This window comes from Bombyx mori, chromosome 10 (assembly GCF_030269925.1).
Source record: "Bombyx mori chromosome 10, ASM3026992v2".
Classification (NCBI taxonomy): Eukaryota; Metazoa; Arthropoda; class Insecta; order Lepidoptera; family Bombycidae; genus Bombyx; species Bombyx mori.
In genome coordinates this window covers 16,612,741-16,626,766 of record NC_085116.1, presented here as the reverse complement: position 1 = coordinate 16,626,766, position 14,026 = coordinate 16,612,741, and the positions used below count along the sequence as shown (strand labels likewise).

Below are 14,026 nucleotides of genomic sequence, written 5' to 3'. Positions count from 1 at the left end.
GAAATAGGCGGGGTGTTGGTACCTACCCGTGCGGACTCACAAGAGGTCCTACCACCAGTAAAATGTCTCTGATATTTCAGGGCTATTGCAGAATATAAGCTCTGCGGATACGATGTTAAGAGCAGATAAATCTATCTACCCTCTTTTTTGACTTCCATTTTTGGCTGTTACCACTGGAAGGAGACTTCATGGCTTTTTAAGGACATTTGGGACGTGTTGTTTTACTAAGCCTAATACTAAATTGCAGTCAGTTGATAACCTTAAGCGATCCCGGTAAGCTTTTTATTGTTCGACTATTTCTATTATAATAATGAAAATCTACTTTAAGAGTTGGGATTGGATGCTTCTTTAAATCGTTGCATTTTGCAAAAAACAGGTAAAGTAAAGTACAAATACAAGTAAAGAGCCATTTCAATATTCTAAAAGTTCAGGTTTTGGTTGGATTTATTTAGTTCAGTACTAGCTGACCCGGCAGATTTCGTAGTGCCTCAATCGATAAATAAAAGACACATCAAGGGGACACATCAAAGGAAAAACAAAACTGTTTGTTTTTATATAATTCCGAGCTTTTTTATATTTTCTCACCTTTTAAACCTCCCCTGGACTTTCACGAATAATTCAAGTCCAAAATTAGCCAAATCGGTCCAGTCGTTCTCGAGTTTTAGCGAGACTAACGAACAGCAATTCATTTTTATATATAGAGATTAGTCAGTCCACGGGTATGTCGTAGACCAAAATCACTGACAAATAATTTCAAGCATGCTTACACCCGTAAAACTTATTCCGTCGAAACTAACAAACAGCTTCGTCGTCATTTATAACACAATTAACGTTCGGGCGTTCATCCTTCGCTACAATTAACTTTTACGAAAGCAATTAATTTTAATTAGAAACACTTGGGGGAAAAGCGAAATTTTTTACGAAAGTGGCTCGCGAGAGTGTTGCGACATCGGCCGGGGTTGTCGGGGGGATGATTTTTCCAAATAATGAATGAAAAATTAGTTCGTTTTGAATTATCTTCACACGGTCATAGTTTTATTAACCGAACTCCCCAGTAAATAGACGAATCCTAAAAACCACATAGTTGGAACTATGACCAATCTTATGGTGTCATTAGATCATTAAGTTTTCTTGGGCTATAGTTATATAATCATAAAAAAGCTACATTGCCTTTCTCCTATTAAGATATATTAGCTGCTCAAGATAAATGCATATCATTTCTGGGCCTTACCTTATTTTGAACGATTCAGTCGATTTTGAGGCCGGATTTTAAAATTAAGAAATTTTGACGTAATTACAACTATCATCGTGAATCGAAGGGATTATTGCAGCACAAATAATCTAATCAGTAAAATCGCCTTCTTAAAACTAAAATCACTCTCTTATTTCTGTTTTTCTCAATTATACCTATATATACTTCTTTGGTTTACATGGGTGGACGATTTCATTTGGCTTTAATAGCTACTGGAAGCAATAGAGATCAACAACATAAATGCCACCACCCACCTTGAGTTCGAAGTCTCAGTATTACAGCACAACGGCCGTGTCACACTTAAAACCGAAATACTTCATGAAGGAAACAAAAGGGATGGTGGTACCTCATGCGGGCTCACAAAACGCCCTACGAGTATTGTATCTACCTTCACATATCGGCTAAATGGAAGACCCTAAAATTTAATATCTACCATCAGTAATTATCCTATTCAAATTACAAACATGACAAAATCACTATCGGTCAGTTCAAAGTTGGACAATAGTAAAGTTCCACGAGTGCCAACATCGCTACTAAATCACTTCCGGTGTTCAACTGTAATGGCGGCCTCTTCCGGTCCGACATGTCCTCGGACCTGCGAATAGTGCGCTTGTTAACTGATTGTCAAAACACTGGCAATTCCATCACGCTATTTTTAGGTTGTACGACTTTTCAATCAATGTTGTTGAATCGAAAAAACGGTATGGAATCTTTTTTCTATTTAAATATGAGTCAATTTGATTCGCGTTGCTGCTAGTAAATAACGTGATGAGCCCTTCGTTTTTTTTTGTGTTTGTCGCGAATAATTTTTTAAATTTGTTTTTAATTGCCCTAGTAGACAGATGAGCATACGGCCCACCTGATGGTGAGTGGTTACCGTCACCCATGGACTTCAGAAATGCCAGGGGCAGAGCCAAGCCGCTGCCTACCGCTTAATACTCGCCACAAGCCTCGTTTGAAGAAGGACATGTCATAACGCTCGGGAAACACTGTGGAGGGGAGCTCATTCCATAGCCGGATGGTACGTGGCAAAAAAACCTCTGCAAACGCACTGTGGATGACCGCAGTGGCTCCAGGTAGTATGGATGCACTCTACTCCGTTGGCGGGCGGTGCGATGGTAAAAACGAGATGACGGTATCATCTTGAACAATTCCTCAGAGCATCATGGTTTCTGGTTTAAAGTGGTACTTGTAATCAAAGCAATCGTGAATTCTTATTTCGTGGTAAGCTACGGCATTCTCAGGTATGTTTATTCTTAATGGACTTGATGGGCAAACCGCCCAACACTTTGATCCTCAAGAATCTGCTCAGCCAATGATTTTTTTAATCTCTTTCACCGAATATCATTCGTATGGAATTTGATGACCTGTCACTCCAATGGTGGGAAATGGCCTATATGTCGAAATGTCCATGGACTCCAATAACCACTGAAGATACTTTGATCTGTGAGCTCGTTCGCAATTATTAATAAGACTTTGCCCTTACAAAATATGATATTGTCTTGACTCCCGCAACGCCATTCATTACTAATAACGTAAGAGCATTGCATTGAGCAATACTGAATGGACAATAATCATAATGTTCGATTTTATTGAGCGATATATAAAAAAAAATGCTAGCCGAAACGTTAACTTAATATCTCTCATGAACCGAAAAGTCCAGACTAACTCATTTGAGTTGAGTAATCCAACTCATTTAACGAACGATAGCTCAATCAGCGTATCTTTTTGCTACTGAATATAAATTGCTTTCGACTTCGGCGTCAATCCAATTCGTTCGTTCGTGAACTATTAATATTTATTTTTATTAATTCGTTCATTTAGCTCTTCATTTTATAGTTCAGACCTATTCGTTTTTTTTGTTTCTTACTCTTATGACAAGTGACATCGGGAATTCGGATTAGATCTATACTGTAGTGTTGTTCGCAGTCTCTTTGGAAAAGTTGAAATCAGCAAATCCGGATAAGAATAGTTTTAATACCTTTCAATAACCTCTTAAGTGTCAATTTTTTTTTTTTTTTTTTTTTATTAGATTTATATGGGTGGGCGAGCTCGTGGTGTTAAGTAGTTACTGGAGCCCATAGACAGCTACAACGTAAATGCGCCACCCACCTTGAGATGTAAGTTCTAAGGTCTCAAGTATAGTTACAACGGCTGCCCCGCCCTTCAAACCGAAACGCATTACTGCTACACGGTAGAAATAGGCAGGGTGGTGGTAGCTACCCGCGCGGATTCACAAGAGGTTCTATCACCAGTAATTACGCAAAATATAATTTTGCGGGTTTGATTTTTATTACACGATGTTATTCCTTCACTGTGGAAGTCAATCGTGAACATTTGTTGAGTACGTATTTCATAAGAAAAATTGGTACCCGCCTGGGATTCGAACACCGGTGCATCGCTCAACACGAACGCACCGGACGTCTTATGGACGGCCATGACGACAGAACTACAAGGCAAAACAAACAAAATTTCAACCACGAAATAAACGTACAAAACTCAGAATATTAAGACCAAAGAAAAAGCGTTCTAATTACCCTCCCACTTACCCACCTACCTACCCGTGTGGACTCACAAGAGGTCCTACCACCAGTAAAACTATTTTTCTTATTAAATCTAACATTTATTATTTTTCTTTTATTTTTTAAGACATTTCGAATACTTTAGAGCTTTCGGGGTCATTGCTTCAAAACGGAGCTAGTGCTTTCAGTATTTTCTAATTCAAAGAAAATATTTTCCCATGGAGCTTACTCGTTTGCAGCGCGTATGTTGTAGTGTAAGACCATTTCCCAGTTTTTATTTAGCGCAGTCGTACTTGAGACTAGAGGTAAAAATCATTGCGATCAGAACATGGCCATTTCAAGATAAGTGGTTAGAACTGAACGTGATTTGGTGCTTTGTGCATTGAAATCCTGGTAAAACAAGAATCAAATACAAAGACAATTATTCGGTATGTGTTTGGGCTTGGTTCTTTAGTTTTTATATTTAGAGCGCAATCGATATGATACTTGTAGTCGTCGTGGCCTAACGGATAAGACGTCCGGTGCATTCGTGTTGAAGCAATGCACCGGTGTTCGAATCCCGCAGGCGGGTAACAATTTTTCTAATGAAATACGTACTCAACAAATGTTCACGATTGACTTCCACGGTGAAGGAATAACATCGTGTAATAAAAATGAAACCCGCAAAATTATAATTTGCGTAATAACTGGTGGTAGGACCTCTTGTGAGTCCGCGCGGGTGGGTACCACCACCCTGCCTATTTCTGCCGTGAAGCAGTAATGCGTTTCGGTTTGAAGGGTGGGGCAGCCGTTGTAACTATACTTGAGACCTCAGAACTTGTATCTCAAGGTGGGTGGCGCATTTACGTTGTAGATGTCTATGGTCTCCAGTAACCACTTAACACCAGGTGGGCTGTGAGCTCGTCCACCCATCTTAGCAATAAATAAAAATAAAAAAAAAACTTGGTAAGTAATTTGTTAGGAACTCACCGAAGGTCTGTGTCTTTGTAGTTATAATAATATTTTGTAGCACTATCTTCCTGGAGTGGCCACTCCTGTCTTCCTTCTTTTTATCTTGATGAACTCTTTCAGTTTTTTAAGTAATTGATTAGCTGCACTCAATATTCACTACTATTTTTCGCGATCGCACAATTTTGATGCGCACGATTCAAACTCGACTTTATAATGACATTGATTTAAGAGCGGAAAGGGGCGGGACTATATTGATGCGCTCGTAATTACGTTCAAAAATATTAATGTGATGTATCCATTGCAGATAGCGTAAACAGTATGCATACCAAAAGATATACCAACAGAATAAAAACATATACTGTACTAAAAGATTGGGACGCAAATTCTTTAATGTTTTTACTGAAAACTAAGACGTTCCCGAGACCAGTTTCATCCGATATAAACACCAAAATAAAAGTTAGATAACGATTTTAAACGGGCCATTATTTTTCACGGAGCTCCACTTATGATCGTAAAAGTTAACGGCCGTATTTTCTGTATCATATTGTTTTAAGAGCCTCCACTTTTAGGGTCGTAAGGTGTTATATAAGATTATAATCTTAAAGAATGTAAGGTCATTACTACTAATGTAATGAGAGATACGTGGCTTCTTCTCTAACGTTATTTAATGGCTAAAACATTATTGTCTTTTCGTTTTTTTTTGTAATATATAACAAACTTACAAGTACATAGCTATATACCTTTCACCTAGGGCCTATTATAAAATTATCCTAGAAATAGACGGGAAAATGAGTGTTCATTAGATTAATCACGTTCCGAACTGAACAACTACTATTAACCACTAGCTTACTAGTAATATGCACGGGATCCTAATACAAACCGATAGTAATTTACATAAGGAATTCGAACCTTAAATGCATTCACGATCGACTTCCATGATCAATAACAACTGTTATTGAAAGCAATGTCGTAAATTTACTGGGCGCATTGTAAGCCCATCTTGTACCGCTATAAGACAGTTGAAATAAATTCAAAGCAGTTCCGTTTTATTTATTTTATTAATAAAAATAATAAATAAATGGTAATAATAAATAAATAACGCACGGTTAAAGGTCCCTAAATTAGAATTCCCTGTGTTATAGGTACCAGAGACTGACATACACACCTTATACATAAAGCAAACAAACCTGTTCATCACACGAATGTTTGCCCGATGCGGGAATCGAACCCACGACCCTCGGCGCAACTGTTAGGACCACTAACCACAGCACCACCGAGTCAGTCAAACTTTATGGCACTAAATATAGAAATGGTTTTCGTCAAACGAAAATTGAATTACTTTTTTTTGCCGATGTTGATTCCGTACTTTTTTTTGTCCTACCTATCTTGATAGCCTTGAGAGGTTATTTCAGTTTCTCATGGCGTGTAGGTGAGTTCACGGGACTCAAACCAGGTGTGTTGCTAACACTGGCCCTAAAAAAAAAAGTGCTTCGCAGAATCTAACACCGGTTCGGAAACGCGACCCACTGAGAAAATCTGGCGAGAAACTCAGCGGGCTGTGTCTATTTACTGAGGTGTTAATATCAGGATGAATATAGAAAATTGTTAAAACGCGAAACCTGTTCATTCCCTGAATTGAAATATTTTATTAATAGACAGCGTTACGCCCACGCGAAGCATAATGCTAATTACTAAAGCAACACAATAATTACAATTAATTTTGATAAAACGAAAGAAGCGATATTATTCGTATTTCGTGAAAGTGACGTATTTTTGCGAACCCCTATCCCCATCCTACTCTTCCGTAACATCGTCCAGTCATTGTTATTGTAATTACCTCGTGGCTCACCTTCCGAATCGAAACAAAAGCGAATTGCTTTATGGGTTATAAAAATACATATACATATATTTATAAAAAAATATAAAGTGATTGTTTTATGATGAATGTGACCGTTTGCTGATTGTTGTAACAGAATGAATTGTTGTTTGGCTTGTGGCTATAAATATAAAATTAAAATAAAGAGCCACAACTTAGCATGATTTTTGTAAATATATTTAGAATCTATTTAGGACATCGTGAACATTTTTTCAGACAAACCCTTAATAAGGACCACCCTGATGTATACCACAGTACATATCTTCTTTTTCTCCACCTTATCCCCCTAGGTGGGGTCGGCACAGCTATTTTTAGGTTAGGTTAGGTTCAATTTGCGCTTCGCGGGGAGTGCTCTGAGAAATTGCTTGAGATGATCTATTCCCAATGATTTCCACAATGTTTTCCGAGGTCTATGATATGCCCTTCTGCAAACGAAGCTTATAGAGAATACTCATCGAGATGCAGCATCTTGATTTTATCCTTGGTATTGCTGACATCCATGTGCGATGATAATCACTCACCACCATATGGGCCGTACGCTCGCCTACCTTCAAGAGCCATAAGAAAAGCAACTACACTATTGTAGCGGTTCGCTAGTAATAAATATTACTTCTTTTGTTTCAGAAGCTGATTACACACTGGACGATTCGTTTTGGAATGAAGAAAGCCCAGTTGGTGAGTTAAATCTGTAACTAAAATCTTTTGACGCCCAATTAATTGGTTAAGTCGAGCACAAAACAAAATAGTCGAAAATTAATGAGTAAGAATAATTAATGAAAAGAGTAATTTTTTTTTATTGCTTAGATGTGTGGACGAGCTCACAGCCCACCTGGTGTTAAGTGGTTACTGGAGCCCATAGACATCTACAAATACGCCACCCACCTTGAGACATAAGTTCTAAGGTCTCAGTATGGTTACAACGGCTGCCACACCCTTCAAACCGAAACGCATCACTGCTTCACAGCAGAAAATAGGCGGGGTGGTGGTACCTACCCACGCGGACTCACAAGAGGTCCTACCACCAGTAGAATAACAGAAATATACAGAAACGAATTACTCTTCATTATTTATTCGTTTTTGTATAAATATTCTTTGCCATTTAACACCGACGGTGATGCTGAGGAAAACCGGATATCCGCTTTGGGGTTACAGTCGTCTCGCGACCGTTGACGAAAAACCTGTTAATTTCGGTTTCTCGAATCTAAAAACAAAAAACTTTAATTAAAAACTTTAAAAATGTTAAATTGAATTGAAATTTCAAATTCTATCTTATTGAATTACTAGCGACCCGTCCTCGCTTCGCTTCGGAAACTGTAATTTATTATTGATTTCTCCACTATTTAATGGATGTTATTATACATATAAAACTTTCTCTTTAATCACTCTGTCTATTACAAAAAAAACGCATCAAAATCCGTTGCGTAGTTTTAAAGATTTAAGCATACATAGGGATATAGGGACAGAGAAAGCGACTTTGTTTTATACTATGTCGTGTTGTGGAGTGCAATAATTTTGAGATTCATGCAATATTTATGTTTGTGCCTGTAATTACATTTTTATGAAGTCTCATGGTGTTTGTTTGATACACCGCAGAGTGTTGTTCTCATTACGCCATAGTTAACTTCTGTACCACTAATTAATCTTAAGTTCTAGATTTGTTTAGATTTGATTAGTATTGAAGTCGTCGCAGCCTAAAGGTTAAAACGTCCGGTGCATTCGTATGTAGCGATGCACCGGTGTTCGAATCCCGCAAGCGGGTACCAATTTTTCCGATGAAATGCGTACTTAAGAAATCTTCACGATTAACTTCAACAGTGAATAACATCGTGTAATAAAAATCAAACCCGCAAAATTATAATTTGCGTAATTACTGGTGGTAGGACCTCTTGAGAGTCCGCACGGGTAGATACCACCACCCCACCTATTTCTGCGGTGAAGCAGTAATGCGTTTCGGTTTGAAGGGTGGGGTAGCCGTTGTAACTATACTTGAGACCTTAGAACTCATATCTCAAGATGGGTGGCGCATTTACGTTGTAGACGTCTATGGGCTCTAGTAACCACTTAACACCGGCTGAGCTGTGATCTCTGGAAGCATACATCTAAGTTGTATTTATCTATTATTATCTAAGTAATCTCTTGAAAGTTAAAATCTAGATGGTTTTTACTTTGCTACGCGATATGCTACGTCATAAATGTACTTGTGGTTTTTATCTAACTACCCTTGTATTTTAAATAGCGATAATTTATCTCCACTAAGCGTATCTCTTATCTAAAGAATATAATTCGAATAATATTAAAATTTATACGGATTTATATTAAAATTGTATCACTTAGTTAAAATATTGTATGAACTAAAACAGTTTTATCTTACTAATAACAGACGGCGCTAAAAATAAAAAATTTCACACTATTGTTTACTGCACTATCCATGGAACCTCTGGGTGTTCGGAGGGACGTCAGTTCCCTCTGCATTTTGTACCGTATGTTCCATGGGGAGTGCTCTGAGGAATTGTGCGAGATGATACCGACATCTCGTTTTTACCATCGCACCGCCCGCCACCGGAGTAGAGTTCATCCATACTACCTGAAGCTACTGCGGTCATCCACAGTGCGTTTCCAGAGGTCTTCTTTGCCACGTACCACCCGGCTATGGAATGAGCTCCCCTCCACGGTGTTTCCCGAGCGCTATGACACGTCCTTCTTCGAACGAAGCTTGTGGAGAGTATTAAGCGGTAGGCAGCGGCTTGGCTCTGCCCCTGACATTGCTGAAGTCCATGGGTGACGGTGACCACTCACCATCAGGTTGGCCGTGTGCTCGTCTGCCTACAAGGGCAATAAAAAAAAATGTAAATTTACAGTTCTCAGTACGTACATATGTGTATTGCACAGTTAAATTTGTAATACAGAACGAGATTCAAACCGAATTCCCAAAATAGTTTGCAGAAACCGAATTATTTAAAGGGAAATCTTATTGCCGCCACATCAAACGGCTTCTGTTCGTGAGCTAGTTGATGTTTGTGGCCGTGATGAATCGGCATAGTTACCGGCATAGTAAACTTATTTCAACCGGATGTGTGTTCGGTAAAGTAAATTTGTTTTAATCATTTTGTTGTTGGATATTCTTTGATGTAGTTATTAGTAGAAAGATAATTTGTTACCGAGTTTCAGTGGTTATAAAGTTTGAACATAATAATTGTGTACGGTACTCAATCGTGATTTATAAATTGCGGTTTTGGTCACTTGCTTGCTTTCAATGAACTTGATCAGCTCGTGATTCGGCAGTTAGGAGTCGCCTGCAACGCGTGCAGATTCGATAAATAGTCGGAAACTTTGTTAAAGGTATTTGAACCTTGGAGTTTTGGTGTACTGGTTCAAGTCAGGAGATAGGCTGCGGCTGTGTACTGGAGAGTGTTTTCATACATTATACACGTAAGTGAGGTCAATCTCTATCAAGGCTTAAGTAATCGCCGTTGCAAAGTCACCCACAAAGTGAAACCTATCAAGATAGTTTAGAAAATAGACCAGATTCAACTGAAGGTGAGTAATCAACATCACACAACAACATTAGGAATGTCAAAAGCACAGCCAAGGCGCTTTTACGGTAAAAGATTTTTTACGAGCCTCACTTGGAAAAGGACATATCGCAGCACTCAGAAAACAGACAGAAGAGGATTTTAACTCAATGATTACGAGAATTAATGAATGAGCTGATTTTCAGGTAGTAGAGATGAGTTTTGCTATAGTGGCCAATAGGGCGATGTTAGAAACACTTTCCATGGAATATAATAATCTCTTGTTCAACTTGTGTCCACCCAAGGCTGAGTGTAGGTTTCTTCGAATGCACCCTATTGTCTTCGGTCTCTTGCCTTTCTCATCCAGTCTCTACCAACCACTTTGAATTTAATAATATGGTACAGGAAAGAAACCAAAACCCCTTTGGACCCAGACCTTTCAAACCTTTGGTTTAAGGCTAAAAACCAAGCAGTACAGCTTAGTATTTAGTCAATCAAATCAAATCAAATAAATAAAAAATTATTCAACATAAATGAAAGAACATACTTGTTGAACGTCAAAAAGAACTACCGCCAATTCACAATAACTAGCCTCCCTCTTGAGAATAACTGGCTAGAAACTCAGCTGGCATGTCTTTTTTTTTTAAATATTAGATTTATTTTTAAATATTCATTTTTACTATGAGTATTATAACGTAACAATTATTGCAATATTGAAATGCCCGGAGCGAGCAACTCATTCCCACTTTGTGAAATCTTCTAGATAATTAATTATTGACTTTATAGTAAGCTTTATTGCACAGAACAGAAGCTTTGGTACGAACGCTGCTTCCATAAGCTTGCAAATCTTTTCTCTCTCTCTCTCTCTCTCTCTCTCTCTCTCTCTCTCTCTAATAAGTAGATGCACAATAAACCCAAAACGAGGTTTCATTTTGAAAAATAATAACGCACATATTAAAGCAGGTTATTGCGTTCGAGACGCTACTCTTTGTGAATTTACATGTCAATGCATTCGATATGCAAATTCTGACATTCGTGCAGGGCGGCACGCGCTCGCAGCTACGTGACTCAGCGTCTGATCGATATAATATCAATGTTATAGAAATACGGAAATATTTATTGTTAACTAGGTACATTTTATATCATTTTGATGGTCGCGTTACTCAGTGGTTAATGATCCTCGCTTTTATATATTGGCCACATCTTGAATGTCGCTATCCCCCTTCATTCAGATATGAGGTCGAAGTCTCAATTACATTGCATATATGTAGGCTATTCCACATTTTTGAAGTCGTCGTGACCTAAAGGATAAGACGTCCGGTGCATTCGTTGTTGCGATGCACCGGTGTTCGAATCCCGCGGGCGGGTACCAATTTTTTGAATGAAATACGTACTTAACAAATGTTCACGATTGACTTCCACGGTGAAGGAATAACATCGTGTAATAAAAATCAAACCCGCAAAATTATAATTTGCGTAATCACTGGTGGTAGGACCTATTGTGAGTCCGCACGGGTAGGTACCACCGTCCTGCCTATTTCTGCCGTGAAGCAGTAATGCTTTTCGGTTTGAAGAGTGGGGTAGCCGTTGTAACTATACTGAGACCCTAGAACTTATATCTCAAGGTGGGTGGCGCATTTACGTTGTAGATGTCTATGGGCTCCAGTACCCATTTAACACCAGGTGGACTGTGAGCTCATCCACCACCAACCATTAATCAACGTAAACTATACCATCAGTAAACGCAGATTCAGATTGCAATGTACTGGTATTATAATCCTTAATAGCCTTTTACGACAACTACGAAATGAAATTTGGTGAAGTAATTGTTGAGAATTACCGCATTTCCATTTCTTTGGACATATTTTTGGACTGCACACATCCAGATTCGAGGAGATCAAAACGTGTTTTTTCCCTTAACCAAATGCGCTTGAAGGTACACAATCACTGACTGCATATTTGGCGAGTTAATGCCCGGGGCTCGTGGTTCGACGCGTGCCGAATTACGTGATCAGACGTCTAATCGATTCCGAAACGATTTGGAATCGATGTTTCGAGTTACAGAATAAGGACGAGTTCGGAACACGTGACGAATGATTTGTGTTCAGTGATTTGCGTTCGAAAGTATTTTCAACTGTAATTGTTAAGGCTTAAAGGAAGTTGCTGAAGTCGTTTATCGAACGTTCCAGAGGAATTGTTAATGGTAGTTATTAAGCTATTGCATAGCTTTTATCGCGGGCCTTGAGCGTGGCGACCGAATCAGAAAATTCCGTAACGAAAAAAACCTTACACCCCTACACTACCATGTAGCTCGCATTCAACACATTTACACGTTGCGCTTGTGTAGTGTTTGTGAATAAGCGCGTGGTGTGACGTCACACTGAATGCGCATGATGAAAAGTCTGCCCATCTCTCTCTCGCGCGGTCTAGCTTATGAGTATGAAGGGGACAGTTAAGGTTTTTCTTTTATTAATGTTTAATATAGCGTGGTCTTGTTTTATTATTGTTTTAATATTAAATTATCATTGTCTAATTATAATTGCATAAGTTGATAAAAATGCTATGCAATAGCTTTACCGCGGCGGTTCCCGAGTGCCACACGTTTTTTTTTATATTTTTTTTATTGAATGATTACTGGTGGCCCGAAGGCCTTCCCAGTTTCACCAGGACAGGTGGGCGAGCAAAGGCTCAGCCAGGAGGGGTGGGATTTGCTAACAGCTACCCGAGCGCCTCCGAAGGAGACCTTACAACTCAAGAGCAGCTGTTTCACGAATGAATCTACTACCAGATCGGAATCGCGACCCGCTGAGAAGATCCGGCAAGAAACTCAGCGAGCTGAGTCATGGGATAGTTATTATTATTATACGCAAAGAACAGTGGTACTATATCAAGACACCTATCACTGCCACTCAGGTGGATCTGTTTTGACTTTTCTAGAGTTGTAGAGTCTGTGCTCTATACCACAATAAACTGGAATACTTCTCTTCATACTTCCTACATATTTACCTGCTCAAGAAAAATAATACAATCTCCGAAGATTGATTCTCTTTTTTTGCCTAAAGCATACCCCTGTCACACTCTGAAAGTCTCAGCTTATTGCAATCTATACCAAATGGTTTGCAGCTCATCAATTTCCTTCAATAGAGATTTCGAAAGTTTTCTTGGTGTTTTCTTTTCTTACGTTTTCATAGCTGGAATCTACTCGTTTGTTAAAACTGTGTGGATATATAAAATACTCGTGCTCCTACTTATAGATAGAGTAAGAGCAATATAATTTATATTTAACGTAAGTATATGTTTAGTTTCCAATGACTAGCCTTAAGTTAATCGAAATTGAAGGCCAACAAAAACCCAAACCAAATTTTCTTCAAAAAAGGTTTCATCGGTCCCAAGCTATGATTTTCTAGTGTTTTATTGTACACCATTTAAGACCAGAATAATTATGCCCAGATACGATGGGCGAAATACCATCAACAAAGATACAGATTCCCACTGGGAATTTACTTCGTATGGATAATGTTGAATATGGTTAAAATCACTTTTCCTCATCGATATAATTAATATTCCAGAACTCGACATATTCTCGTTTTTTTCCCCAGACAACCCTTTGGCTGTACATATTTTTCTACGTCACTTATGAGCCGTCTACAAGCATTACAGAGTCAACGAGCGTAGCGCGCGAGCATGCGTGTTCAGACACCATTAAACTCCAGACATTTCCTCACGAGGAAATTTCATAGTAATTTTTAGCGTAAAAATGAAAACATAATTTTATTCGATGTGGAAGTGAGGTGTTATTTAGTTGTAGATATTGAGTTTTTTTCCCCTTTGGTATCTGTGTGCTTAGTGCGAGTTTTTTAACGTTCTCGATAGCGTAAAAGGTAACTCGAATTTGTATGCAGTTAGAACAGCG

The 14,026-nt window shown here is 38.6% G+C and overlaps 1 protein-coding gene across 10 annotated transcripts in view; it reads left to right on the top strand.

The window, feature by feature from the left end:
- LOC105841880 (disintegrin and metalloproteinase domain-containing protein 11) overlaps window positions 1-14,026 on the top strand; it is a 576,915-nt gene that overhangs the window by 296,029 nt on the left and 266,860 nt on the right. For all 10 annotated transcript variants that reach the window (XM_062670757.1, XM_038013324.2, XM_062670755.1 and 7 more), the window contains one exon: window positions 7,226-7,276. In XM_062670757.1, the coding sequence (XP_062526741.1) occupies window positions 7,226-7,276 (51 nt within the window). The remainder of the gene's footprint in view (window positions 1-7,225; window positions 7,277-14,026) is intronic.